This window comes from Hylaeus anthracinus, unplaced genomic scaffold, assembly GCF_026225885.1.
Source record: "Hylaeus anthracinus isolate JK02 unplaced genomic scaffold, UHH_iyHylAnth1.0_haploid 11997, whole genome shotgun sequence".
NCBI classification, from domain to species: domain Eukaryota; kingdom Metazoa; phylum Arthropoda; class Insecta; order Hymenoptera; family Colletidae; genus Hylaeus; species Hylaeus anthracinus.
In genome coordinates this window covers 3,288,072-3,314,613 of record NW_026534344.1, presented here as the reverse complement: position 1 = coordinate 3,314,613, position 26,542 = coordinate 3,288,072, and the positions used below count along the sequence as shown (strand labels likewise).

The 26,542-nt window shown below is 32.7% G+C and overlaps 7 protein-coding genes across 17 annotated transcripts; 1 reads left to right on the top strand and 6 right to left on the bottom strand.

The window, feature by feature from the left end:
* Positions 1-2,941: 2,941 nt before the first annotated feature.
* Positions 2,942-6,566, bottom strand: LOC128889403 (maternal embryonic leucine zipper kinase-like). Its single transcript, XM_054147019.1, has 12 exons — positions 6,315-6,566; positions 6,098-6,248; positions 5,886-5,995; positions 5,666-5,819; positions 5,488-5,594; positions 5,258-5,425; positions 4,989-5,183; positions 4,796-4,913; positions 4,640-4,717; positions 4,038-4,110; positions 3,698-3,952; positions 2,942-3,625 (listed from the first exon to the last, which is right to left on the bottom strand). The coding sequence occupies exons 1-12, from the start codon at positions 6,456-6,458 to the stop codon at positions 3,355-3,357; spliced, it is 1,824 nt and encodes a 607-aa protein (XP_054002994.1). The 5' UTR covers positions 6,459-6,566; the 3' UTR covers positions 2,942-3,354.
* Positions 6,567-7,071: 505 nt separating this feature from the next.
* On the bottom strand, positions 7,072-11,157 carry LOC128889408 (uncharacterized). 4 transcript variants are annotated; one of them, XM_054147030.1, is made up of 9 exons: positions 11,139-11,157; positions 10,309-10,612; positions 10,147-10,234; positions 9,426-9,455; positions 9,194-9,339; positions 9,014-9,107; positions 8,694-8,946; positions 8,445-8,540; positions 7,072-8,366 (listed from the first exon to the last, which is right to left on the bottom strand). In XM_054147030.1, the coding sequence occupies exons 2-9, from the start codon at positions 10,589-10,591 to the stop codon at positions 7,677-7,679; spliced, it is 1,680 nt and encodes a 559-aa protein (XP_054003005.1). In that variant the 5' UTR covers positions 10,592-10,612; positions 11,139-11,157; the 3' UTR covers positions 7,072-7,676. The 4 variants fall into 4 exon arrangements, with proteins under 4 accessions (XP_054003005.1, XP_054003003.1, XP_054003004.1 ...); XM_054147028.1 differs by lacking the exon at positions 11,139-11,157 and adding an exon at positions 10,772-11,123; XM_054147029.1 differs by lacking the exon at positions 11,139-11,157 and adding an exon at positions 10,867-11,123.
* A 72-nt stretch (positions 11,158-11,229) lies between these two features.
* On the top strand, positions 11,230-13,472 carry LOC128889427 (motile sperm domain-containing protein 1-like). 3 transcript variants are annotated; one of them, XM_054147061.1, is made up of 6 exons: positions 11,230-11,871; positions 12,137-12,313; positions 12,383-12,546; positions 12,638-12,797; positions 12,871-13,014; positions 13,157-13,472. In XM_054147061.1, exons 2-6 carry the CDS (start codon positions 12,169-12,171, stop codon positions 13,300-13,302), a joined length of 759 nt encoding a protein of 252 aa, XP_054003036.1. In that variant the 5' UTR covers positions 11,230-11,871; positions 12,137-12,168; the 3' UTR covers positions 13,303-13,472. The 3 variants fall into 3 exon arrangements, with proteins under 3 accessions (XP_054003036.1, XP_054003037.1, XP_054003038.1); XM_054147062.1 differs by having other exon boundaries at positions 13,066-13,300; XM_054147063.1 differs by having other exon boundaries at positions 11,237-11,871; positions 13,132-13,300.
* A 2-nt stretch (positions 13,473-13,474) lies between these two features.
* On the bottom strand, positions 13,475-15,749 carry LOC128889430 (eukaryotic translation initiation factor 4E type 2). Of its 3 annotated transcripts, none has more exons than XM_054147068.1 (6): positions 15,436-15,749; positions 14,820-14,904; positions 14,508-14,750; positions 14,297-14,449; positions 14,025-14,231; positions 13,475-13,953 (listed from the first exon to the last, which is right to left on the bottom strand). In XM_054147068.1, exons 1-5 carry the CDS (start codon positions 15,453-15,455, stop codon positions 14,076-14,078), a joined length of 657 nt encoding a protein of 218 aa, XP_054003043.1. In that variant the 5' UTR covers positions 15,456-15,749; the 3' UTR covers positions 13,475-13,953; positions 14,025-14,075. The 3 variants fall into 3 exon arrangements, with proteins under 3 accessions (XP_054003043.1, XP_054003044.1, XP_054003042.1); XM_054147069.1 differs by having other exon boundaries at positions 14,820-14,895; positions 15,436-15,746; XM_054147067.1 differs by lacking the exon at positions 15,436-15,749 and adding an exon at positions 15,288-15,328.
* Positions 15,750-15,876: 127 nt separating this feature from the next.
* On the bottom strand, positions 15,877-17,176 carry LOC128889433 (uncharacterized). Its single transcript, XM_054147073.1, has 4 exons — positions 16,865-17,176; positions 16,521-16,719; positions 16,221-16,414; positions 15,877-16,131 (listed from the first exon to the last, which is right to left on the bottom strand). Exons 2-4 carry the CDS (start codon positions 16,715-16,717, stop codon positions 15,944-15,946), a joined length of 579 nt encoding a protein of 192 aa, XP_054003048.1. The 5' UTR covers positions 16,718-16,719; positions 16,865-17,176; the 3' UTR covers positions 15,877-15,943.
* Positions 17,177-17,609: 433 nt separating this feature from the next.
* On the bottom strand, positions 17,610-24,461 carry LOC128889389 (uncharacterized). Of its 4 annotated transcripts, none has more exons than XM_054146977.1 (21): positions 24,017-24,345; positions 23,480-23,640; positions 21,948-23,413; positions 21,761-21,874; positions 21,556-21,705; positions 21,308-21,474; positions 21,159-21,246; positions 20,903-21,085; positions 20,677-20,815; positions 20,512-20,608; positions 20,228-20,433; positions 19,955-20,153; positions 19,631-19,882; positions 19,451-19,570; positions 19,238-19,380; positions 18,965-19,151; positions 18,802-18,889; positions 18,603-18,731; positions 18,378-18,533; positions 18,208-18,300; positions 17,610-18,130 (listed from the first exon to the last, which is right to left on the bottom strand). In XM_054146977.1, the coding sequence occupies exons 2-21, from the start codon at positions 23,628-23,630 to the stop codon at positions 17,951-17,953; spliced, it is 4,308 nt and encodes a 1,435-aa protein (XP_054002952.1). In that variant the 5' UTR covers positions 23,631-23,640; positions 24,017-24,345; the 3' UTR covers positions 17,610-17,950. The 4 variants fall into 4 exon arrangements, 3 of the variants coding, with proteins under 3 accessions (XP_054002952.1, XP_054002950.1, XP_054002951.1); XM_054146975.1 differs by having other exon boundaries at positions 23,480-23,711; positions 24,017-24,344; XM_054146976.1 differs by having other exon boundaries at positions 23,480-23,711; positions 24,254-24,303.
* A 136-nt stretch (positions 24,462-24,597) lies between these two features.
* Positions 24,598-26,499, bottom strand: LOC128889426 (60S ribosomal protein L7). Its single transcript, XM_054147060.1, has 6 exons — positions 26,402-26,499; positions 25,861-25,978; positions 25,612-25,787; positions 25,288-25,535; positions 24,964-25,061; positions 24,598-24,751 (listed from the first exon to the last, which is right to left on the bottom strand). The coding sequence occupies exons 1-6, from the start codon at positions 26,410-26,412 to the stop codon at positions 24,641-24,643; spliced, it is 762 nt and encodes a 253-aa protein (XP_054003035.1). The 5' UTR covers positions 26,413-26,499; the 3' UTR covers positions 24,598-24,640.
* Positions 26,500-26,542: the final 43 nt, after the last annotated feature.

The following is a 26,542-nucleotide window of genomic DNA, read 5'->3' as shown; positions in this document are numbered from 1 at the left end:
TCCGGAGCGAGTCGTCTACATATGTATGAGCTTCTGGTGGACTCGGTGGTCATGCATCGGCGAACTCGAGCTTTCTGCCCTTTATTTTCACTGCCAGTGTCTACCCTCTTTCCACAGCTCCGAATAAACCAAAAGGGCCGACCTGGATAAAAAAAAGAGTGGGTAAACCGGATGATTAGCACTCCTCGCCTTCCTTCCTTCCTTCCTTCCGTGTGCAAGCTGTGTAACGATGCTCGAGTTTGGGCTACTACTTCGAATGCTCGTAATTTCAGCTAACCCATGGCTTTGCCAAACGTTCGTTTATATCTGCCTTGGTTCTTAACCGAAACACTGTTTTCATCGACCTCTGAACATCGAAAGAGAAACCTGGCTAAAGCTTTTCGAAAACTAGAATCGAACAAGAGTCTAACAGCCGCCATAAGTCTTACATATTCCGTTTCTTTTAGCGGGCAGTTTTCCTCGGCGTCTAAGAAAAGCAACGCGCTTGTTCGCCTGCATTAAAGAGCAATTAGCCGCGGCTCGCGAGCACGCTGATGCCCGGAAGCGATAGAAGCGGGCCGCGCGTGCCACCCTTACCTTTTTCTTCCTCTACCACGAACGCGTACGAGTGGCTGTTCGTGTTTCGCACACATTCGCGGGTTCCGTCTTGCCAGCAGGCGAGCCTGCAGCTACCAGGACTTCCCTGCTACCTATCTCGACTCGCAGAATTATTCACCGGCTCTGCCATAACGTATGCAACAAGAGAAGAAACAGTTTCCACATGGCCGTGCTGACTCGAACCATGCTAGACGTCGACCTAAAAATGTAACGTCGATGGAAGAGATACGAGCTGATCCGGGAGAAAATACAGTGACAACATAGAGTTCGACATGCATTTAAAAAGGAAGAACTTTGAAATCAGTAAGTGCAGTTACTTGGCAAATATTCATGACGTTAGGGTTGTGCAATTTTTGTTCGTTCCGTGGCTGCAAAAATACGAAGAAACGTCGGTGAACCCCTTCTTTATACGACGCCTCGATGTTCCTCACCTCTCTTTTGCTTGCTAGCGCAACAGCTCGCTCAATTACCGTCACAGATAATCATTATCACGGAAACTGCATCGCTGGGCCTCATTGCCCCAATCCCTAATTAACCGGCGGCCGGACGGTAATTGGTACGAGCCGGTGTACGACACTCGATCCATTGGCGAGAACGAAGGGCACGTGGTGAATAACGTACATAATCTACCGAGGAAAGGGTGCGTCGACTTCTCCATCCTTGTCCTATCAATAAATATAATGATGGAATTTTAAATAATTCGATGATAACAATTCGGTGACCCACTTTTTCGAGCGTCGTACGTATCTTTATTACTGAAACTCACTGCAACGTATCCGACTTCGTTTCATCTATTACTTACCGAGTCTGAAAAAAAAAAAAACAACAACAATGTTTTAAAGTATTAATAAAGATAAACGCGCGTGGCATAAACAAGCATGGTACATAAATAAATTTATGAAAAAGCGTTTCTTTTAGCACTACACCGGAACAAATGAGCAAACGAACAAGTTCAGTTATAATCACCGTGCACTCGAATCTCTGTAATTGTGTACCGGGTATCTTCTAAAACTGGTTCTATTTTCCAATAGAAAATCGATGTCGTAAACCGCTCGAAAATTTCCTTTCGCAGAAATTACACCTTACCGTGGTCTCCGCGATATGTAAATCGGTGTCGTAATAATCGCTGGACAGCTTAATTATTGGGCTGCAAACGTCTCCGATTGTGATGAAGTAAAAATCGTTCGGGGATTCAAATAACGCCCGTGAACGTGTAACATAGTTCTCTTCTAACGTCTTCGTCCTGATAAAAGTACAGAATGAATTTAATACCGTAACATGCACGCGCGTGTTGCACACGCAACAGCCACGCATGCTACGGTTAATTGTAATTTATGCTCGAACGACTTAGATCTACATCTTGCATGGTTGCTTCGTTTATATAGTCCGCACTTTTTGTCTCCTCGGTATTTGATTAATTTCGCGAAATAACCAGTTTAATTAATCGACAACTAACTCATGAAACACCGTGGCCTACCGCGATATTATTCACCGTGCCTCGGGATGCTAGCCAAGGGCTAGTCCGCGCGGCTTTTTCTTCAGCCTCGACTTCCTCCTCGCGCGTGAAAAATTGATTAGCCAGATTAAGTTAATGATCGTGCAGTGGTTCGATTAGACGCGAACAAATTAAATATTCCTTCGTGGAGTATTCACAGTATAATACGCGATTCCAAGCGAGTACTTTTCTTTTATCGAAGAGAAAATTGCTAACATTTTTAGGTGATCTATGTTATTGTCGATTCGCAAAAATATATCACGGTATGGGGTATAAGTTTACAACTCTTCGGCCGTGTACAATCTGAAACGTTTAATGTTAAGCGAGAGATCTTAATGTCTTTATTTTCACCTTTATGCCTTTTAGTGGAACGCCTCGATTTTCTACGGATCTCGCTTTGTTTCGATCGATGTTCAGGAAAAAAGACCAGTCCGATCGAACTCTGCCAGAATAGACTCACCAAGAATACCTACGAACAAGGGCCGACGATTATTGAGCGGGCAGAGATAAAAGGTCGGTTTGGCTCCCATAAAGTAAGGTGCACGCGGCTCCGCTTTATGCTGATCGATTTGTGGTGATTTTATAACTTTGCCTGTCCATAGTTGTTCTCGTGAAGATGCTGCGGTTCAAACGGGCCGCGATATTTTATATCTGCGGTGCAAACGCGAAATGGACCTACCTTTACATATTCCGACAGAAAGCGTCCTACGCTCGCAGCTTTCTTTCGAAAAGTTCCTTTCGCGCCATAATTGGCGATCGCGTTGCTTGAAACGACTTTCGTCGTCGGTTGGTTTCGAACGATTCTTCTTTGCTAATAAAAACGAACATCGATCATTTTATTTGGGAAAATATATGCCGTTTTTTACTTTTTTATTGCCTTATTGCTTCTATAAACATAATACATCGCATGCACTTAGAAAATATTTTTATTTTATTGCCATAAGACTATATACTGGACTTGGCATGGAAACGATATACATAATTTATTTGTAATTCTCTTATACTGTATAAATAATATTACACAATCAACGATTATACTCTTCACCAGAATTGCGGGTTTACTTTAAGTCCTCGAAGACCAGAGGAAGAAGATAGGATTTCTGTTACTGTAGTATCTCTTCTGGAATGATACTTGCTCAAACTTTGCGCTCAGCGGTCAAGGATTATTAGAGAATTACTAGAGTAGTAGTCTTCTGGACTTATCGTAATATATAGACTAAAATATATGCTAGTAAAGTTCGTACAAAAATAGTAGGACGTCTTCAAATCGGGCACTTCGACTCTGTTGAACCTTCCGATTCCGCGGAGAGATCTTCAGCTGCCAGAGCTAGAACTTCTTCGCACACCCGCTTATAAACCCATGCGTCACCTTTTAATCTTTTCCGTCGAATGCCCACTAATAATTTATTATTCGAAACACCCTCTAATAAACAAACTTCTAACTCGAAAGAACAGAAGTTCCTGTTAGAAAATGGCCGTACTGTATCTTTTTCGTCTTCTGTACAATCTTCTGTTTCTCCTTGAAGGATAAATCTAAAGAATGATTGTAATTATAAAAATAATTTACACTCGTTTAATCGATCGTCAAATATTTGTAACCGTTACCCCTTCTGATGGCACATGATTCCTTTGCGACGGAGCGCTCGACGTAATTGGGCAAGTACGTATCTCGGATCGTCACTGGACGTTGATGACACATTGCAAAGACCCTTGCCAGAAAGTATATTAGGTTGATCAGGATCGATATTTTCATTCTTTGCCCGCCTCTTCGGCGTAAGGACGCAACGTACGCGATTCAACCCACGTTCCAAACCCATTATTACTTTTCTTGCACTTCCCGGTGTGGACGACTGTGATCCTCTAAAAAGTTTTTTTCTCTGTAATACGCTACAACCTAACATTCCGATATTATTTTAGTCTCGTTATTATTCTTATACAAACTAACTTTGATTCCGATACCGGAGTATTCGTCGGAGTAGAAACGATTCGATCTTTTTCTGCTGTCCTTTTCACAGGAACTGTAAATCATTTTTTTTATTATTATTATTATTATTATTATTATTATTATTATTATTATCAATTATGTAGATAACGTGACGTTAACATTATACAGAAAAAAAAACATAAATAAATAAAAGTTGAAAGGAACTATAAAAATGGAGGTAAGGAATGGCTATTGTACCTCGTAAAAGGGAGTTGGGATAAGGTATTCTTACGAACAACTATTTGTAGCTCCAAATTGTATTTGTTCACAAGTCGTTGCTCTTCTCCTAACTAATTATCTCCTTTTCACACAACTACTGTAATTAATGGTACTTGGAAACTTTCATTAAAGTTTCTAATTAGGTGGCTACTATCACCTAATTAGAAATAAACTTTAGAAAATATATTATAAAATTGAGTACCATGGCTGTAATAGAACACATATACATCTAACAAATTTTATTTAGCACAGAATATATTTTTTAAATGTACCGATAATATTACGTTTTGTTAATAGAAATTATTGAGAGATTAGGGTAAAAACAAGTGAAACATATATCATACCAGGAGAATATATATCATCTGGTTCTTTACTTCGAAGTCGTTTTCTCCCAGGTATATGCGGTTCCGTGAAATCATTGGCTGTATAAGAACAAACAGGAAACCCATAAGCATTCGATGTATTTACCTGTGATACGCGCAATAATGACAATAATTTACCCGTTTCAGGTGTTTTTGGCAAAACCTTATAAGTGGTTTGTAATACCGGCGATTCTTTCGGTTTACTTCTTGGAGAATAATCAAGTTGAGTAATAAGATTATTCGTTCCTTCTTCACACTGTAAGTAATACGTGTGATACAAAGTAACATCGAATTATTTCTTAGAATATGCTTAATAGACAATGTACCCTACCCCTTGCTTAAAGTGAGTCTTTGCAGAAGATGATATTCGTAGTGAAAGTCCACGAAGTTTTCTGTCTAAGAGTAAGAGATACGTCGCAGTTTTATAATCAGTTCGATCGCTTTTTACGAGTTTCTTCCATATCTCGGAAGCTTGTTCGCCGCATATCGCGGACATTGTACTTAACACATCATCGTCTTTTTCAAACTGCAAACTCATTATCTTTATTAAAATATACGTATATTTATTAACATAAATTTAAAAATTATCTATTCATTTACATTGGTTTTATGAACAAATGAAACAGGATTGAGGAAACCTGCTGTAATCCATGGATGATTACATAATTCTTGTATAGTAATTCTTTTTTCTGGATCTACTTGTAACATTGCTCGTATCATTCTCTTACTGCTACTTGACAACCAACATGGTTCATCATATTTCCCACTCTAAAATCATACTATTATTAATCATTTTTTCCAATGAAACCACACACAACCAAAAGACTTACAAGAATCTTTCTGTACAAATTCTCTATACTATTGTCGTCAAAGGGAAGGAAACCACAAAGTAATGCATAAAGAAGAACCCCCATACTCCAAATATCTACTTCAGAACCTATATAATAAATACAATGAATTCATTTTAAACCTAAGAATAACATCTGAATCTTACTAACATATTCATACCTAAGTATTTTTTTCCTAGTATGAGTTCTGGAGCAGCATATGTTGGAGAACCACACGATGTTTGTAAATGTGATTCTATTCCATTCTTTGGTTTCGCGCACAAACCAAAGTCTATAAGTTTTAAGTTTTCTTCTTTGTCTAACAGAACATTCTCCTAAGTATAAAAAAAAAATGCTTGGTATGTGCACAAATAATCAGGCACAAAAGAAATATAACTTACTGGTTTTAAATCACGATGAGCATATCCTAAACTATGTAAATATGCTACTGCAGAGACAATTTGACGAAAGAACTTTCGTGACTCTGTTTCTGAGAGTCTATTTTTTTCAACTATAAGTAAAAACAAAAATACAATCTTACTGCACTCCCTTAATTTTTGGACAACGAAGAAAGCATATCAAATATAGCGTATCTAACTATAATGTTTAGTACCTATATGATCAAATAATTCTCCACCTGAACAGTACTCCATTACCATAAAATAATGGCTCTCTGTTTCTATCACTTGATACAATCTACAAACATGTTGATGTAACAAGGTTTTCAATGCCTCAACTTCGAGTTTTACTCTAGGCAAATCATCCTGAGAATTAAAAAGGTTTCTTGCAGTGGCGCTTTGCGAATTTATTGAATTTTAAAAGCTACTTACGCCTAGTGCCGTTTTGTCCATTATTTTAACAGCAACTTTTTCGCCGGTTGCGACATGCGTCGCCAGTTTAACTTTCGCGAAACCGCCACTTCCAATAGTCTTCTCTAAATCGTACAAACCTTTCAACGCAGCATAACGCACCATCGTGACAGATTTGCGAAAAGTTTAACGATAGAATAGTGTAATTACACGCTGTCAGTCACATCACTTTTGAACTCACAATTCGTAACGTAAACAATTTTTGAAAGCCAATCAAAATGGAGTATCATAGGCAGTATGGCTATATGTACTGTTATTACCGCTCACTGAGCCGCTCAGTGAGCGGCTAAGTGCAACAAGTGGCGCCATCGTTGGGAAAACGCCCAAGTTTGTAGTGAAAATGGTTCCCACTGTTTCTGTAAGATGACTCCACAAACCATCATTGTCGTCGCCATCTAGTATTGGAGAGACCGAACTAATTTTCGAAGTTCGTTCAGCGCCTCTATCGGGAAAACGCTTAAGTTTGTCCTCGAATAGTTCTTATTTCTATTGCTAGATTGGCGTTATTTTTACTTTCACTACAGTCGGCATCTAGCGTCAAGAATACAAACTAACTTTATTACAAACTTGGACGTTTTCCCACCGATGGCGCCACTAGTAATAATACCAGTACTCAAATGGCGAATATTTTAATAAAGTAATAATGCAAAACATCGATCAAACTTGTTTCTATATATGAAACTGTTAGAAACATTAATTCATATTACCGGTATAATAATTTTATGAATGTTCATTATGGTGCGTGTTTTATTTTGAATAACGATTACATAACACGTTAATAAAAATGATTAGTAGAGCTATTGCTCTACTGGATACAGCTCTATTGGATACTTAGGTACGATTTACCACTTTACATGAATTTTACAAGAGTATAATTGTATAATTACAATAAAACATATTCTTCTTCGCGTTTTTCAATTTTTCATAAATTTGTTTACAGAGGTTGAACGTGTTTAAGGTAATCACTCGTACAGGAAATTTTGAAATGTAACTCATATATTTATAACTTACTGTCAAAGTATTTTTAATTTACAGTATCATGCTATACAGTTAAAAGACACATTTACTGTTCATTCAAACACTTTGGACTTTATGTTTAAAAGTTCTGCATAACATTCAGAGAATTATGTACTTGAACATCCGTATTAATATTATTTAATGCGCGATAAATATGAGGTTATGATTCCCTTGTATACAAATGAAAATATACCGGGATTAAACAAATTCAGATAAAAAATGTACAAATGTAATGTAATAAACGTATCTTGCTACATGAATTATATTTTCCAGTGTTATGCAGACAAATAATAGGGAACAAAATACTTAGTCTTTGGAGTGTTGACTACTAGAGCTAGATGATCGTGAGCGGCGCTTGAACTTGGGTTGATTGTTAGAGTCAGATGCATTATCACTCTTTCTTCGATTTTTGTCTGCGTCGTAATTGGAATTAGAATTGTTCGCTCTTCTATAATCATTACGCCTGTCATAATATCTGTAATTATCCCTGCCGGGTCTCATCATTCTATATGAGTCTCTCCTGCGTGGATAATAGTTCCTTCTATTTCTTCTATCACGACTAGTATTCCTACGATCGTAATCCCTGTCTCGAGATCTTCTACGGTCCCGCGATCTCGAACGACCACTTCCACGTCTTCTACTCCTATCTCGGGAGTCGCGTCGCGACGATCTATCACCGTACGATCGATGTGAATCACGTTTTATTGTTTTTTCAATTTTATGTTTTCCATCTACTTTGTCCTTTGACATAGCATCATTTATATCTGAACTAGTATTCAAATTATCTTGGTCCGGTTCCACATTTTTATTCTCATCCTTCTTATCATCAGACTGATCGTTTTCTTTATTTTCCAGTTCTTCCGATACACGTGTATCGGTATCGAATTTATCCATTATTGGATTATCTTCATCCGGATTCTCAGTAAACTTTTTAATCCTATCAGCCTCGCGTTTCTTTAATTCTTCTTCTTTCTTTAAACGTTCCTTTTCTAATTTCTGTGACACAATTTTAAACACACAAAGAAATTAATTACACGAACAATATTATATCCATTTGAAGACGTGTCTATGTACCTGAAATTCGTGCAATTTAATAGTTCGATTTTGAGCTTGCTTCCAATGAGGTGGTGTTACGCTTCTGGAACGGCTACGCGAAGGTGTATGATAACGCTGGAAATTCATTTACGTGTAATTACTTATGTTTGTATAGAAGAAGTAATTATGTGTTAAAAATAAAACGCATTATACTTGGAATACGTAAAGTGAAATATACTCAAAAAGTGTATACATACCGTGTACCATATATTGTACACAAATACTTACAAATATTCCTCTTCCTTTAAATACACGACCAGTCTTTCTATTTGATCGTACCCGGTCCCTTCCGTAATGTTGCCTAAATTCTTTTTGGTTTGCATTATTAGTAGGCCCTGCTCTATATAAAAATTTATTTGCTGGTACTTCCGGAATTTCATCCGGATCGATTTTTGTAACTGAAACAAGCGGATGAGGTTTCCCAAGATCGTCTTCGTTTGAGTCATGAATTTCGCCGTCTTCTGATTTTGCTCGTTTTTTACTGGAACAGTAGTATTCATTGTCATTTAGGTTCGTAACAACAAAATAAATTATGGAATGTGTTATACCTTTTTTTGACCTTCTTTTTCTTTTTAGATTTTCCTGCATACGAATCAGAATCGGAATCGGAAGAACTACTATCTTTCGTTTCGCGTTTCTTTACTATAAATCATAATAAATTGAGGATTAAAATGTTAATGAATTTTGTTTAGAAACGGTTAATAGTTTGTATGAAATATTAAATGTACCTTTACTTTTGACCTTCAATACAAGTTCTCCACAATTTACAACCTTAGCATCTTGTAACGGACGGGACATACGATCTACTGGAAGTCCCTCAATATGTGTAACAATTTCCTGGCCAGACACTACTTCTCCAAAAACCACATGGACACTAAAAAGTTGTTACAGTTAGGTATAAAATTCTATAAATTAGGTATAAAATAATTATAACAATTGAACGCATTATTTACTACTTACTTGTCGAGATGAGGCGCTGGTTGTGTTGTACTACAACAACAAAATATGATTAAGGGGATGAGAGATGAACAGAAAGAGCCAGCTTTCATTGGTCATTGTGTTGTAGTAGTGGTGTGCAGACCCTTCCCTCATGACTACACAGAAATATAGCTAAGTTATTTATTCCTTCGAAGATACTTTTACTTCTATGCTTTTTAATATTCTCCAGACGTTTTACATGACCCGTACAAACTATTCAATAGTGAATGACTTTACACAAAACAGTGATGTCAATAATCAAAAGAGAACAAACAAATGTACTATTTAAATCAACACACCCAACTTTCCTTTTACTCGATTTAATTACTGCCCGTGATTTGTTCGTAGCACTTTTAATATACTAACCTGGAAGGCTGTTAAAATGTAAGAATAAAATTGTATTAAATTCCTATTACCTTTATCTATGTAGATAACAAGGAATACATCTGCCAGCAGAGAAATATAATGTTCAGCCAGTAAAAACATTGAAAAATAAAATTTATGTACAGAATATTTCACTTGTAATTATAAATATTAACCTTTAGTAAGCAGATGGTTATTGTTAATAATAACATGCAAAACAAACATTAACAATTTGGGAATTACAAATACTGTAATCTTATCACACCATCCTGCATTTTTTGCTTTATACAGAATACATTTTTATAGAAGTTTAGTTAACTACTTTTTGGAAAATACTCACATGAAAAACTGTGAACCATTTGTGTCTCTGCCACGATTTGCCATTGATAGTAAATATGGTTTATTATGTTTTATAATAAAATTTTCATCTAAAATAATATCATTTCAAATAGTATATATTTCTCACTATACTTAAATACATGAGAAATATCTGTATGTTTACCTGCAAATGTTCCTCCATAAATTGACTCGCCCCCTGTTCCATTTCCTACTGAAAAATCACCACCCTGAATCATAAAATCTTTAACTACTCTATGAAAAACAATTCCTTTATAATGCAAAGATTTGCCAGTTGTTTTCCCAAGTCCTTGCTCTCCAGTACATAAAGAACGAAAATTTTCACAGGTTATTGGGCAAATATCAGCAAAAAGTTCAAACACTATGCGACCCATTGGGAGTCCTCCCACCTCTACATCAAAGAATACTCGTGGATTGACATTAACCATGATGAAATGTTTTGTAAATTCCTACAAATATTCACAATAGTAAAAGAAATCTCACAAAATATCGTACTTCTTATTGAACGATGTACAATAATATGAGTTAAAAGGTTATTTTTTATAAATTCCTTAATGATATTTTAATGTATAGTAATAAACAGAGTTACACGAACAATAAATTATTACCGTTATATCCGGAAACAGAAATGCTGGTAAAAGCCAAAATCGAATTGCTTAGAGTGAGGTTAGAAATGTTATGTATATCCAAACGATTCACTCACTTAATGAATATATTTGTTATAATAAATGCAATGCATCTATCATTTTCGTTTACGTTAGATTATGTATGTACGTTTCTTGACTTAATGCGTATTTATTACCAACAATTCGACCAACGTCATCGAATCGTTAATCGTGAAAATGATTACCCGGTGCCATATTGTTGAATTCATGCGAATATTATTAAGATGTAAGAACATACGGTTGCCAACAAAAATATACATGCACTTCTTTCCCTAAACACACGATTAATTTGTCTGAATTGCGTATGCACCTTGCTTATGTATCTTTAGGTAATTTTACTCAATTGAAATATGAATATTAGTTTCGTATGTATTTCGAACTATATCTTATCGCAAAGGTACAATAGGAAAAGTGACTCATAGTAAACTGCTTTTACAGATCCACTAAATTATTCAAGATTATCAAAACAATGAAATTATAAATGTATCCAATAATTTTCTTACTGTTAAATTAATTGGACGTATCATATTTTTTACAATATTACGATACTTGGATGAAATATCATACGAGTAACGAAGTGCTTTTTAAAAGGAAATAAATAGCTCATTCGTCATGATATGCTAGGGAGAGACAGAGAAATTGCATACATCTGATTTGTTCGTATATACGGACAAAATCAAAACGTAAATGTTGGTAAACGCGAAGTGACATGTGTGGATATGTGTTGAGTACTATGAAGAATTGTTCGTTAGGAACATCACGAATATCAACAGTGCAGTATTCCATCAAGCTTTATGATGCTAAAAAACTTGTAAATATAAAACCTCGCGAAAACTATCATATAATTAAGTAAACACTTCTTGCGTGTATCAAAATTATTCGACAAAGTGATTATACGTTTGTTATGCACGACTTGGGAAGTTAGAATAGTTATAAAATTTGGAAATAATCATTCGTTTTGAACAATTATTTTAACATCCGAAACTTTTACTACATTATTTTCTTCGTAAATTCCATAATCTACGAGGTACTTCATGTTTGAGGTAAGATAATATCTTAAGTAACAACTATGACTGTCAGGATTCATGAATTGCAGATGTTGCAATTACTAAAAGATGGAAAATCAAACGCATTTTGATTATTGATTAGATTATGATACTTGATTAAACAAATTATTTAAATATATATTTGGAAGAATATTTTGGTAAATATTTAATAACTGTAGAACAAATATGTGGATTATAATATGAAACCATAAATAGTTTCCAAATGTTAACATATGTAACAATGAATCCTCTAATTTTGCAGGTGTATGGACCATCAAAAATTGAAGATATATAATGCAGTCCCAGTTACCAGCTACTCCTCGAAAATTACCAGTATTTGTATTTCCTCAAAGTATCACTTTTTATTTAGATGATCAATCCACTCACAAACAAGTTTTGACTTTGTATAATCCATATGATTTTCCTGTAAGATTTAAAGGTATATTTGCAGAGGTCATGAGAGCTAATGGTCTAAAAACAATTCTAATGTAATTAATTATTCTCCTAGTGTTATGTACTGCACCAAATAAGTATAAAGTTGTTGATCCAGAAGGAACAATAAAATCAAGATTTTGTGTTGATATTGTTGTGAGGCATACATCCCTTTTGTTAAGCAATTGCAATGTCATTGACAAATTTAGAATACAGATGCAAGAGCATCCAACCAAACAGGTAATTAAACAGTGCAGTGATTGGATTAAAATACAAAAGTACAGTTGTATCACTAAAATAATCTAATTCAAGACTTTTGGAAAATTAATAGGCTATAGGAAAAAGAGATGTCGAAGCTAAACTTCTTTCTGGGACAACAGATACTGCTGGGAGAGCAACCCCAGATCCAGACATGTTTCAACAGCTTCCTATAAATGAAAACAGACAGCAACAATCTTATGCACTTATAGCTCAAAATAAAGCAATTGATAGTAAATAAAAATCGTTATATTTAAAATATTTTCAAGGGGAGTTGGTTTTAATGTATTTAAATTATATTTATAGGAGGAACAAATTACGTAGCATTAATTGCTGGTATCATATGTATAGCTGGATTACTTCTACCCACAGAAGGAGAACGGAATAATAAACTGCCTGATTATCTTCATCTCTCCACAAACTTTAAATTGATACTTTCATTTGTATTAGGTAAGTATATCCTTTATTTCTTTTTTAAATTGATACTTTCATTTGTATTAGGTAAGTATATCCTTTATTTCTTTTTTATTCAAAATAAAATGAACATATTCTTTTCATCGATTACAGGTATGGTTACGATTATTATTTTAAGATTATAATTTTTGGCTTTATATGTATAAGAAAAAGTTTATACAATGGTTAGAATCATGGGATAAAAGCACAATTAATCTAAGGTTTTTTGGTATTGAGTCTCTCTTTTATTACTGGATATACCTGACTCTAGTCTATAATCAATAAGCTATCACGTTACGTTGCGAATAATGGTAATATTTATTAACATGTGAAATCTTTTATTCTTTTAATATATATATATAATGCTATACATTCTTATCCAAGTTTATGCTTTATTGCCTAGGGTATTCATCAAAGAAATTTGTACATACATATATCAATGAAATTCTGATGGAGCTATTGTCTTTTTATATATTTCAAATTAAAATACAAAAAATACAGAATATTTACACAAAAATTAATATCTCGTTTCAGTTGAAATGCTTCCTGTATAGAAGCATTATACATAAACATGTCACTTATAATTACTTATGCATTCTACAGAAATATGATCTCATGTACAAATGTATAAATATATTGTGTAAAATGGATTTCGAGTTTTAAGTACCCTTAAATAAAAATATTTAAAACAAAATGATGTTTTAATTTTAATGATATATATATTATACATATACTATAATTTTACCAAAAGTTGTGATAAATTTGTATCTTTTGGAAATAAGAATTTTTTTTATTATCAACATGTATTTATTATTTACATAAGTTACAAGACACTTGTGAATAAAATGTATTACCGAATAAGATGTTCATTCAAATCCTTTAGTTGTAAAATATTTTTCTCCTAAGAAATATCATCTTCTCACAAGTATCGGTTTGCTAAATAGTAAAATATACACATGATATTAAATCTCAAAATAACAAGTATACACAAAGGACTGCAAACTTACTTGAAAGTCCACCATGAAAAACTCAAGTTTTTGAGTAACCATCACATGCTTTTAGAGCCGATGAACATGTTTTAAACTTTCATTATGGGTTTTGTACTCCATAGAGGCACTAGCTGGAAGATTCAATACTCTCCTCAATGTCTCTCTAATACGCGCTGTTGTCGCGTAATCTGATGCAGTTTTATTCCATACACAGATTATGTCCTCCTGTAAAAATTATTCATTTTAACAGTGCATACTTAATTACTTTAAGGTCATAAAAATGAACTTACTTGAAACCTTATAGATACTACAGCTCCACATATTTCTTCTCCAACCATAAACTGCTCTCCTAACATAGCTAAAATAAGATTTTCCCAACATCTGGACACTAAACCTTTTCGTAATCGTACTATCCATTTACCACCTTTCTGATTTGCCTCATCCTAAAAAAAATAATAATAGAATAACTATCGAAAAATGTACATGTAAAAAAATACGTACTTCCCACATTGGTTTTATGCCAACTTTGAAAAGATGAAAGTCTGTATGTGTTGTCAATTCTGATGGCCGTAGCAAATGACTATAAAGACTCCAAAATTGCTCTACACTTGCAAACCTACCGACCAATTTTAAATTTTGATCGTAGCTTTGTATGCTTGGTTGTTTACCAGGACTGCGTCGACTATACCATAATGCATATGCATATTGTAATTTGTGCTCATTTGGATTAATTTCTATACGAGGCTATAATAAGTGCTATTTAGTAGATATGTTACTAATGAAATGAAAGAAAAAGTGACAGTTCTTACTTACTACTGAATCTTTCTCAACCTTTTGATTATCTTTTGACTGTGTTTCGTCATCTCCACTATCTTCATTGCCTTTTAATCTGCAAGTACTACTATTACTTACAAAATATGGTTAAAATACACTGTCAGAATTAAAGCCAAATCACCCTTACGATTTTACATATTATTTTATTTCAACAGCAGAGCAAAATCGTACGAATGACTTTTAAACTACTATTTCACAGATTAATTTATTTGTTTCGTATTTTTTATTAAACTTATACGGTCCTATTTTCACGTAGTTACACACAGAACGAAAAAATTAATTGCATGTTCTGCCAATTGTTTCGAAACGTCAAAAAAAAAAGTAAATAACAATTAAAACTTGAATACACATCGAAAAATATTTGGTTCCTGACAAACGTCAGGTCACAGCACATGCTTTGTTAAGTGAAATTTCTTAAAATATGTCTTATGAAAACTACCAGCTAACATGTTAAATCGCTCAAGTAACTGCATGTCAAGCGTAACACGATGCAAGTATGTCGATCAGTTTCGTTTTCCATTTAAAACAAATCTAACCTCTATCTAGCCCAAAGAAAAAGGCACGACGAAATAAGGAGAACGCTTATTTCACTTACGCCTCGAATTTATTGGACATGTTTCGGGCTGTGATACAAATGTATACAGAATATTTATTAAATGCTACAAACGATATATTTCAACAAATACAAATAAAAATATAAAAGCTTCTCGCTCTACGTTCCCTTTTCACACGTTCTCGCATATGTATGTTTTCGATAAATTGTTGATCTCCCCGCTACGTTCTTTTTTGTCGCTTTGCATCAGAGATTTTACATTCAGATGTTGGTCATACTAAGATCTAATTGGGTAGAGTATTCATGTTGTTAATAACTAGCATTTTGTAAATTGTGGATCTAGAAATTCATCATTTTTTATAAGAAATTTAATGATTTGAAAATAGTAGAACTATACTGATATAGTTCAGTGTGCACAATCTTTTATAATTTTTTTTATGATGGATAAGGATTGAGGTATTTAAAAATAATTTTCAATACAAATACAGTAAAATAAGTACTCGTACTTCATATAATAGCCATTACATCGAAATGAGAAAAATAATTAATGTTAATCGTTTTCAACTTTTGCTACCGAGAATTCTAATTTCAATCTCCTCATTATTTCTTCTCGTTGATACATGACTTCTTTATAGCATAATGTCGAAAATATGATGGGGCATTCGTACTGCACTGTTTCGATACACTTCGTGTCGTTTGTACCGTCACGGTCAAATCTGAATTGTGAGATAGACTCCACTGAAATGGGAATCAGACTTTTAGATTAAAGTTATTTCAAAGTCTGATCGATTCGTCGATACTTATTTCGAATCTTAAGAACAACTCACAGCATCCGAATTTGGAGAAAAAGCACGTATGATGTTTCGAAGTGATCAAATAACCGTTGTTATCTTGTCGTATAGCGTAATGTCCGTGCGCTTTATTTCGAATAATTGGTAAGTGACTTAAATGTTCCATATACTCAACGGAATACTTCCAATGATCGTAATTGCCACTTTCCGCGATAACATTAAAGTCTTCTCTAAAAACGTTAATTTAACAAAATTTTTCCTTCATCGCATTATCTGTTATATATATATATATAAAAAAAAAAAAAGAAAACATGAAACAAGTATTGTATTACACACATAGTTGGATTTAATTTCTTCATATTACTAAAATCGGCCACAAATTCCCATACGTGCATAGGATTCGAATCATGTATTGTACCTTCGAACATTACTTGATGCTTTTTCTTATACACAAAAACCACGTAAATAACGAGGATCGCTATAGTAGAGTATAATACGTTTCTGGTTTTCCACTTCATTGGATTTATACTCATTTCTAAAATAACGAAGATTTTGTACCGTGCTAGTTATATAAAAATTTCATTCATAAACACAGAGGAGAAAAGCATATACATTTTGCATTGTATTACATAGAAGTTTTTTTGAAGACCCGAAATAAAAAAAAAATATTCCTCACTTACTTGCACCAAATAGTTAAAACGAAACGAAATAAAAGCAGTTTCCCTGTTCGATCGATTTTTTATAAATTTGGATACTTAGTACTTGGCGAACTAGTCTTTCTGTTTTATTCAACATCAAAGAAATTTGTATTTGGTATCGCGAACTTCCGGCAGTGATAAATTATGATAAAGAAACTACTTCCAATTGACAGAGGAAGAACTATGACGTGGAGTTCCTTGTCGCTTCACGATTTGTTACGAAGTACTGGAAGTACTTTAATTCCTCTCATGGTATTCGCTTAGGCTTCAAAACTTTTCGTGTCGAGATTGTATACATATGTAACCCCCACCATCATAGGCATCTGAAATGTTTACACTGTGTGATATTCCGGGGATCCTCAATTCTTGCCATTGTAGGGGAAAGTTACCAATTTTGACATTGATGAGCGCATCCAAAAAGACCACCGCTCACTAAGCCGCTCTATGAGCGAAGTCTTAGTACTACTGGCGCCATCGATGGCAAAACGCCCAAGTTTGTAATGAAAATAGTTCCAACCTTTACAGTAAGATAGCGCCACTGATATCTTTTAAATAATTATTCTTTATTTTTCATAAATGCGTAATTAATACGATTATTTGCTTTATAACTGTATAATTTGTTATTGTAATATATTATTTTAATAATAATTACCGGGCCTCTAGTTGGTGGTACCATCAAGTAACGGAGGGAAGCGGTAGAGTAAATGTAAGATATACTGAATTCATTCGGTGTTCGAAAGATCTTTATTTGTTGGTATAATTTAATATTTGTTCTTTTACTATGTCTTTTTTAAATATTAACAATTACAAATTTATAAATACATATTATACAAAAAATGCATTACTTTCCCAGGTGGTCTAGAATACTTAAATACATTAATTAAATTTAAATACTTTTTATAAATATACACAGCAATAATTTTGATGTAATTATTAATATATCAGTTCTCGTATTTTCTTTTATTATAAAGTTACGAATAAATTGATGGTTAGACATCAATAACATGTTATTGTTATTAATGTTTAGTATGCTTGATTTTAGAGTAGTAAACATTATGATTTTAAATGTTAACAATTTTCTTTTGTTGTGACTTTCACTTTCTTAAGCATGGACTCAATGTGTTGAGGTAACAATATTTGTAATTCACGTGGCACAGACATGTATTTCAAGTTTAACAATCTTACCAAACCATTTTGATAACCAACCATTAACCACAAAAAACTCCATGTATTTGGATTCCAAGACATCTTGAGTTTTAAAAAACCATCGTTAAGATTATTTAAAATTATAATATTAGAATAAAAAAGATAATTATAATACTTACTCGGTTTACTGACATAAATGGATATTCTTCAATTGGGACTGCTGTTAGTTTCTCTGCATAGAGTGATTGTGGTTGCACATTACGATCGAAACTCTTCAAATATAATATAACACAAAACATTATTTTAAATAATTTGTTAAACACAATACGAAATATTACAAATGTATAACCTTCAAATTATCACAAAATATAACACCAAAACGATCCTTGCATTCATTGTAAGTGTCTGGCATGTAGTCATAATCTTTCGAACTCTCTTTATCGTCGTCATTTTTGCTATCACTATTTGCTTCCGAGAAGTCTACTATTTTGATGTATGAGTTTAACTGAAAACATAGGTTATGTTCACTTTCACTACTAAGTTAATCTGTCGGTACTTTAAATTTGAGGAATACCCTTCTTTTTTTATGTATAGCCTTCTCAATTTCCGCATTGCTTACAAGTTGATGAGGAAACACTGTCACTATTTCACCTGCTAATGTGCCGTGTGCGATACTATTTGCATAATCAGAAATTGATAAAGCCTGCAAAAATTCTAATAAGAATTATGCTATATTTAAAGATTGTACATAAAACTACTTAAAACCTACATACGTATGTAGGAGAATTTGTTGCTAATATAGGATAAGATCTGCATTCTTGATCTCTCAATGGAATTAGATAAGAATTGGTATGCTTATATCTATAATAAAATAATTTCATAATAATAAAGAAGTTCCAGGATATATAAAAAATATCTTCGAACGCGATTTCTTACCCAAATGCATCATCAAAACTCAGAACAACACATGGCCAATGTGTCATCCATACACCATTTGATATAATACCCTTTTGCATGTAGGTTTGTGGAGTGCTTATATCTTCTAGATTCCAAAACTTGTATGCTCTGTCGAGGCCTCCCGAGGCTAGAAATCTCGCTCCATTATACGGAACTAATACTAACACTGCAAAGATAATATAGTTGTTAAGCATACTTTTTTAAATTTTATTATATTTATGTTTTAAACTTTATTAAAGCGAATATACTTACTGCTTACAGCATTACCATGGGCATAAAAATGCTGAAATGCATTTATGAACCATGTGCTCTGTCTTTTTTGCATTGATAATGGTGATTTATATGTAAGGTCCCATAACGCGATATATCCATTTGAATATCCTGCCGCAATTGTACTAAGAAAAGTGATAGTTTCATTATTATAAGATTGAGAAAAAAGTAGTAACATATTAACAAAAATCTTACTTATGCCCATGTTCTTTGCTCCATGATAACTTGGTACACTGCCAATTTTGTTTATTGTTATCATATGTCGAAATATTTACGACTAATGTCATTACTGGGTCAGTGTGATATATGGGCCAACTATAATGATATTAAATATTTGTAACAATATTAAATAAATTTAACAATGTTCTTACTCACTTATTTTCTTTAGTGTTCTCAAACTTAAGTACTTCTGGGAAGGGTAGAGAATAAATGTTTACATTGCCATCTGAGCAAGCAGCAGCAAGCATACCCATTCGCTTAAGACTAGACTGAATTTTGTTTTCTTGTTCATAATTATTCAGACTCTCATCTTCGTAACATCCAGATGGACACCATTCTAAACACCATACGGTCCCCCCATTATGTGCAACTGCATATGATAAAGTAGGTTCTATTTTATTATCAGTTCTAGAACAAAATACGTTTTGAATACTTTGATATAGTTTTATATCTTATTTCATTTATATTTTCATTACTAACTCATAATCTAAAGGTCCGACATTCCAAATTTGTATAATATTAGATCCAAAATATGCTTCTCCTACAGTGTACTCACTCTCCATAGTTGGATGAGTACTAATTGCAACATATTGACAAGGTTTTTTAGGATACATTGGTGATGGTATAGGTAACCAAGCTAATGCCCATATTGGGCCACCAACGAAAAATGTTGCAATACCTAAACAAACACTCTAATAACAATACATCGATCTTTATTGCAATTATATCGTAGAATTATATAAAAGTAATTACCTTCATCAAAGCCACCTTCAAATCTCTTCCATTGCTTCCATGGACCATCAGTGTTAGATGATTTTTCAGGTTTTGTGCATTGTGTTTTCACTCTCATAGAAACTTCTAATTGTGGCAAATATTTAGTAATATCTGTATCATTTAATAATGTAAATTGATTGGAAATATAATCTTCAAATAAATGAAGACCATAATTTTTTTGCTCGCTGAAAAAGATGATGGAATTTATTATAAAGATATAAACATTATAAAGTTCGTTAATTATGCTATATATAGATATTAACAATTCCATAGTCCAACGTATGGTAGGAATATATAGTTCCGTCCATCGAAGTTTGATTGGATGTTCCTTTTCTAAAAATTTCATTATATACGGTGATCCTAAAAGAACAATCGTCAGTGAAATTTAATAATTTAAGATTATTTTTCGTAATAGAATTTACTCTTACTTTCATCCGAACTATCATTTTCTTCTTCAAAATCGGAATATTTATCGATTCCTTCTTCTGTCACATGCTTTTTCTTCACATGATCTAATATATCTTCGTTAGAAGTAGTGGAAAATTTGCATATCTTACATTCATAACACTATAGTAAAAATAAACAAAACCATTTGGAATGATGGAAACATATTAAATAAAACAATTTTATTAATATTATTATAGTAAATTGTACCTCTTGAGGAATGAAATTGCATTTAGAAAAATGTTTACACATTTTTTCGAAAGAAGAACATGTAAAATTACAACCTATCTGATGACAAGATACTGTTCCTTTTGAACTTAATTCTTTTTTCCATAAACCTTTGCGTACTGCCGGTATAGACTTTTTTTGTTCAGGCGTTTTTATTACACTTTTCTATAATATTGATAAGCACAAGTTTAGTACAATGAATATTCTAAAAAAGAAATTACCGAAAGAAATAGCATACCAATAAAGAAGAGTCAAGTTTCAGTTTTTTCTCAGGTAAATTATTTTCTTTAACAAGCTCAGTAAATTCTAAAATTTTTGTCACTGCTCTGAAATTAAAATATTATATCGGTATTTGATTTTATTTAATCACGATTATACAAATCTTACTTTTCCGCCGCTTTACGTTTCACTCTTGCAGTATCTGCAGAATATAATTGTAATTCTTTTATTCTGCTTTTCTCTGACTGTCTATGAGTCCTTTCATGTATTTCCATAGAAGATGGCATCATAATAGCCTGACAAATTGGGCATTGTAATAACAAAGATTTTTTCTCCTACAACATTAATCTATTTTATATCCAAATATTTGAGTGTTTTAGAAAAGCATTTTTTATTTTGATTAAATTATTATATACTTCTTCAGATTTTCCACAAAATTGCATATGAGATATAAAACCATTTGCACTTCTCTTCACAGTACCACATGATTCACAAGTCAAGCTCTTTCTTTTTTTAGCAGCAGCTAGAAGTACTCTCCGTAATAATTTAATATCATTTTCAAAATCCTAAAACAGGATACTCTGTTACAGTACTGCATCACAGTTACAGTATTATACTTACCATTGGTTCTTCACCCTTCATCCAAGCCATATTATTATGTTTTAGCAACTTGTGCGAGTTCCATTGCTTTCTTGGTACTTCCATTTCACATTTGGCACATATTATCAGTTCTATCTAAATTAAAAATGTTCAATTATAGATGACATATTTAACAAAACAACTTATATGTCTACAATGTTATATTTACTTTTGGTTTGTCAGAGACATCAGTTGTTTTAATACAATCATCTTCTTTCATTTTGTCTGTAGGCATTGGTCCCTTTAATTTTGGTACATACTCAGTATCCAAGATAGAATTTGATGATCCTCTACCTCTACCTCTACCGCGACCTCTTCCTCTACCTCTACCTCTACCGCGACCTCTACCTCTACCTCTACCTCTACTTCCTTCTTCAACAGCATGTAAATGTGATGTGTTACTTTCAACACTACTATTATCACTGCAGTCATCGTTACTAGTAATATTGTATGATTTTTCATGTCTTTTACTATGAGTTACTGTTTCTGCAATGGAAGCATTATCTATCTTTTGAATCATTTCTACATTTCCTTCCAATTCGTTTGAAGTACTAGAAAGTTGTTGAGGTAAAGGATATTTTTTAGGTCTTCCTCTTTTTCTCACAGGTGATATAGTCAAAGAAGTTTGATTACTTATATCTCTATCATTCAAATCTTCTGTTTTTTTTAGTTCTAAATTATTTTCTTTTGTAGTAGTATGTTCAAGTGAGGAGGTAGTTATTGATCCCACACATATTTTATTACGATTTTTGTAATTTATCTTTACTGTATCTTTTACTCTTTTTATGTCTGCACATGTGTTACTTATAACATCTTCATTATTTTGTGAATGATTTGTATGAGGATTATCTTGATTAGTTTGAATAGTAGAATAATCTTCCAAGGTCTCACAGGAATTTAAAGGCAGTGTTTCTGTGGTCATGGCTGGTATGTTAGAAGTATGATCTATATGTACATCAATTGCAATTTCATCAGTGGCATTTTGCATATTTTGAGTCTCTTCTTTCATAGATGTTTCAAAATTAATTATATCATTTGTTCCATTTATAGTTGAAGAAATACTAGAACTAGTTACCTGTTTCACTTGCCTAGTAGGAGTACTCTTTCTTCTTTCATTTGAAATTGGGCTTTCTTTTTCAACAGATTTCTTTTTATGAATTGTTATGTAATCATCAAAATTAGTTTGTTTGCGAATGCGTTTAGATCTACCAAACAAATTTTCATCAATTTCATATTTACTTTTTGTTCTTTTCTGACTTTCTGAACTTTTGTCAGATATCATTTCATTGCTACATTGCTCAGACCTTAAGTTTGCTCTTTGAGACTTTGATACATCATTTGAGGTAGATTGATTATTTTCTATGTTATCAGTCATAAAGTTTGCTTGTTCTGTGTGACTTACTTCGGATATTAAGCTTTTTTTGTTTCTATTAAGTCTAGGCACTTTTGTTGCACTTATTTGAATTTCATTATTTGTATCATTTATCAATTCACTTTTATTATTTTTTGTAACTATGACTGATTTAGTTACAATATCTATTTTAGCAGTCTGATGATCCTTATGCTCTTTTGGTATAACAGTACTTAAATTATTACTTTTTTTTATGATTTCCTTGGCAGATTTTCCACTTCTACCTGTAATCAATTTTAAATAAAATGTCAGTCAGTATTCTTAATAATTATAAAAGTTAATATATTTACCTTTTACTATAGAATCACCAATACAAATATTTTGTAACATATTTGGAGGAAGAATAAACATTTTTGTATTACCACCTAATGCATGATTTGTTTTAGTGGGACGTAGATTCATTTTATCAGGAGTGTCAGAATCCACAGTTACCTTGTTCATTATTAATGCGCTTTAAATGAATATTAAAAAACTGCAATATTCAATTAAAATATTGTATATTTTAATTGTGAACATGAACAACTGAAAATTGTATTAAATTAATATTTTTTGTGTCATTTTGAAATACCGTGTTCAATTTGAAATTTCATAAATATTTTATTATTTCGATAGAACATTTTGCAACACAAAAATATATTTTATCAATTATAAAAAGAAAATTGCTATGTGCAGGATTCGAACGTTAGAACATGTGGCCAAAAAACAAGGTGTCTGTAATTGTCTTTGAAATCGCATAACTATCACGTATTTTTTCAACATCAATTCACGAATAAAGTTTAACGGTACTCAGAATATTACTCAAAACCTTGTAATAATTTATTGCTTACGCGTAGAATCAATGTTAATAACTTTTTTCAAGGGAAAAGATAAGGTTAGGTACATATATATATATATATTTATGTGCGAAACAGGTACGCGTAATTTTGATATTCAATAATATCACACTTTTTATGCAACACATTTATCAAGATTTACTCCAGATTTTATTTCTATATGAAAACTAATATTCTATCGAAGAAAAAAGATATTCAACTTGAACTTTCTGGTACAGGATTCGAACTCACAACTTCACTTCTACACACCATTCTTGTAATCTGGCATAGCAGGATGTAACAGAATGGAAAACAATGATATAGTAATGTAGCGCATGCGTTCACGGTTTTGGCATGTTACGTGTTCAAATAAAAAATGTGATAATTTGTCTGGGAACAGCATTGCAGATATATAATTTATTGATTGAGTAGTACTACCTATCCATTACAAGGAGATACATCTCAAAATCTATACATGTTTTTGTGAGATTTTAATATAATTAATCATAAGTATTGTGATCGTAAAAAATGTTTAATTCTACTAATTTTGCTAGTCTTATGATAAACGTAGGATTGAAACTTAACACAAAATAATGGATTATAGTATTTAAATTTTTATTTATCAAGATTTTTATACATTTAAACCATTCTCCTGAGAAGTTCATTGATTTTATCTTCACGATTTCCAAAATCACCACCTTCAACATAGTGGTTAGTCTTCTTGCGCCATCCACCATTGGGTGTGTTAAGCTAAGAGTAAAAAGACGAAAATTAGTTTCTTAAAATATAAGTAATTACAATCACTGTTATAGTGTTTGAGTTCGACTAAGAAATGCATTAATACATGCATGTCATGAAGAGAAACTCGTATTATTTTACGACATAGAAGGAGGTTTGTAGAGCACTGAGTGTTTCTACAACCATGCCTATGTCGCAATTGAGAATTTTGTTGTTATATGTACCTTGAATGGCCATAAGAAATTGCTTGCATATTTGAATTTTGATCCAACTGTGAATATTTCATGGATCAAATCTTCTGTACAGATAATACCAGAGCGACCTGTAAAGATTCATTACACTTATTATCATAATCCTATTTAATGAAAGATGGTACTATTTAATACAACTAAAAATTGTATGAATTATTGCAAACCTAAACATAAAATGAATGAATAGGCTTTTCAAATATTCTATTACTCTTTGACAAGATGGAAGGAAGCAGTATTATAACTGAATAAAACCTCCATGGATTTGTCAAAGAATTAAAATAAATAATTCATACTAACCAAGTTTCTTTTCAATGATGGCATTGCTTGTAATGGGAATGCGTTGCCTATTTATTTTAGCAAATCCTCTCTTGTAAATCAGTTCACGAACTGATTTTAAATTTGGATATCCCCATGTAATGTAAGGTTCAACAATACGAAGCATGTTAATAGTTGCCTTATTCAGTTTTACAAAAACACCATTGTTGATCTGTTTTAAGCGGAATAATTGAAGTACTTTGCGTACTTTTGGAGCAACTTGGTTCACACTGAAATGTTGACATTCAATTGTATACTCCATGTATAGTTTAACCACAAGCTAACCTCAAAGAATAAATGACTTACCCCCTAATACGAATAACAAATGCCAGACGAGCTTCTCCAGGGATGTAGTAGTTTCCACGGTTTTTGGCTTGTCTTATTAATCTGATCTCATCCCTCTCCTTTGTTCGGTATTCTTTCACATATTTCTCTGCTCTTTTAAAAATTTCCTTTCGTTTCTTATAACGATTTGCGCGTTGCTATAAAATTCGAAAAATGATTTGAATAATTTTTAGTCGTGAACCACAAAAAATTAAGTGAAGAGAGAAATACCTGAATAGAAGTTTGAAGACGTGCAGCTTTCACTGCCTCGCGAGTTTTCCTTCTTTTAAGTACCGATTCTGGTACTGCTGGTAGCTTTTTGCCAGCTACGGCTTCTGTTGCCTTCTTTCTGTGTGAAAAAGTTTTACGAATGTTAAGATTTGTATATCGTATTTACATAAAAATGACAGACAAATCCTATTGTATACAGAATTTCAATTAGGTTAGGTTCTTTTGAATAATGTAAAAAAACAAGGTTATTTATAAAAAATGAATATTTCAAATTTATTTCATTTAAACAAAAATTAACATCTATTTAAATAAAATGATACAACTTTTAGAGATGAAAAATTAATTCCATCGTGTCTCATGCTGATCGGTATGATCTGCCAGCAAGGTATAATATGTTTTCAATCTTACGTAAAGTCCAAAAACTATGATATATATTTGATGTATTAATTAAAAAGAACTTATAATAATACATTTTGAAATCAAAATAGTTATGATAACGAGCGATGTTTTCGGATATCTTTGAGACTTGAACAGCACTTACGTATCCGCCATTCCGCCACTTGGAAAAGAAATTCTTATTCGCCGAGCACTTCAGAGCATTCTAAGTTTACTCTGAAGTTAGCTGCAATATCAGTAGCGCCATCGGTGGGAAAACGCCCAAGTTTGTCCTCGAATAATTCCT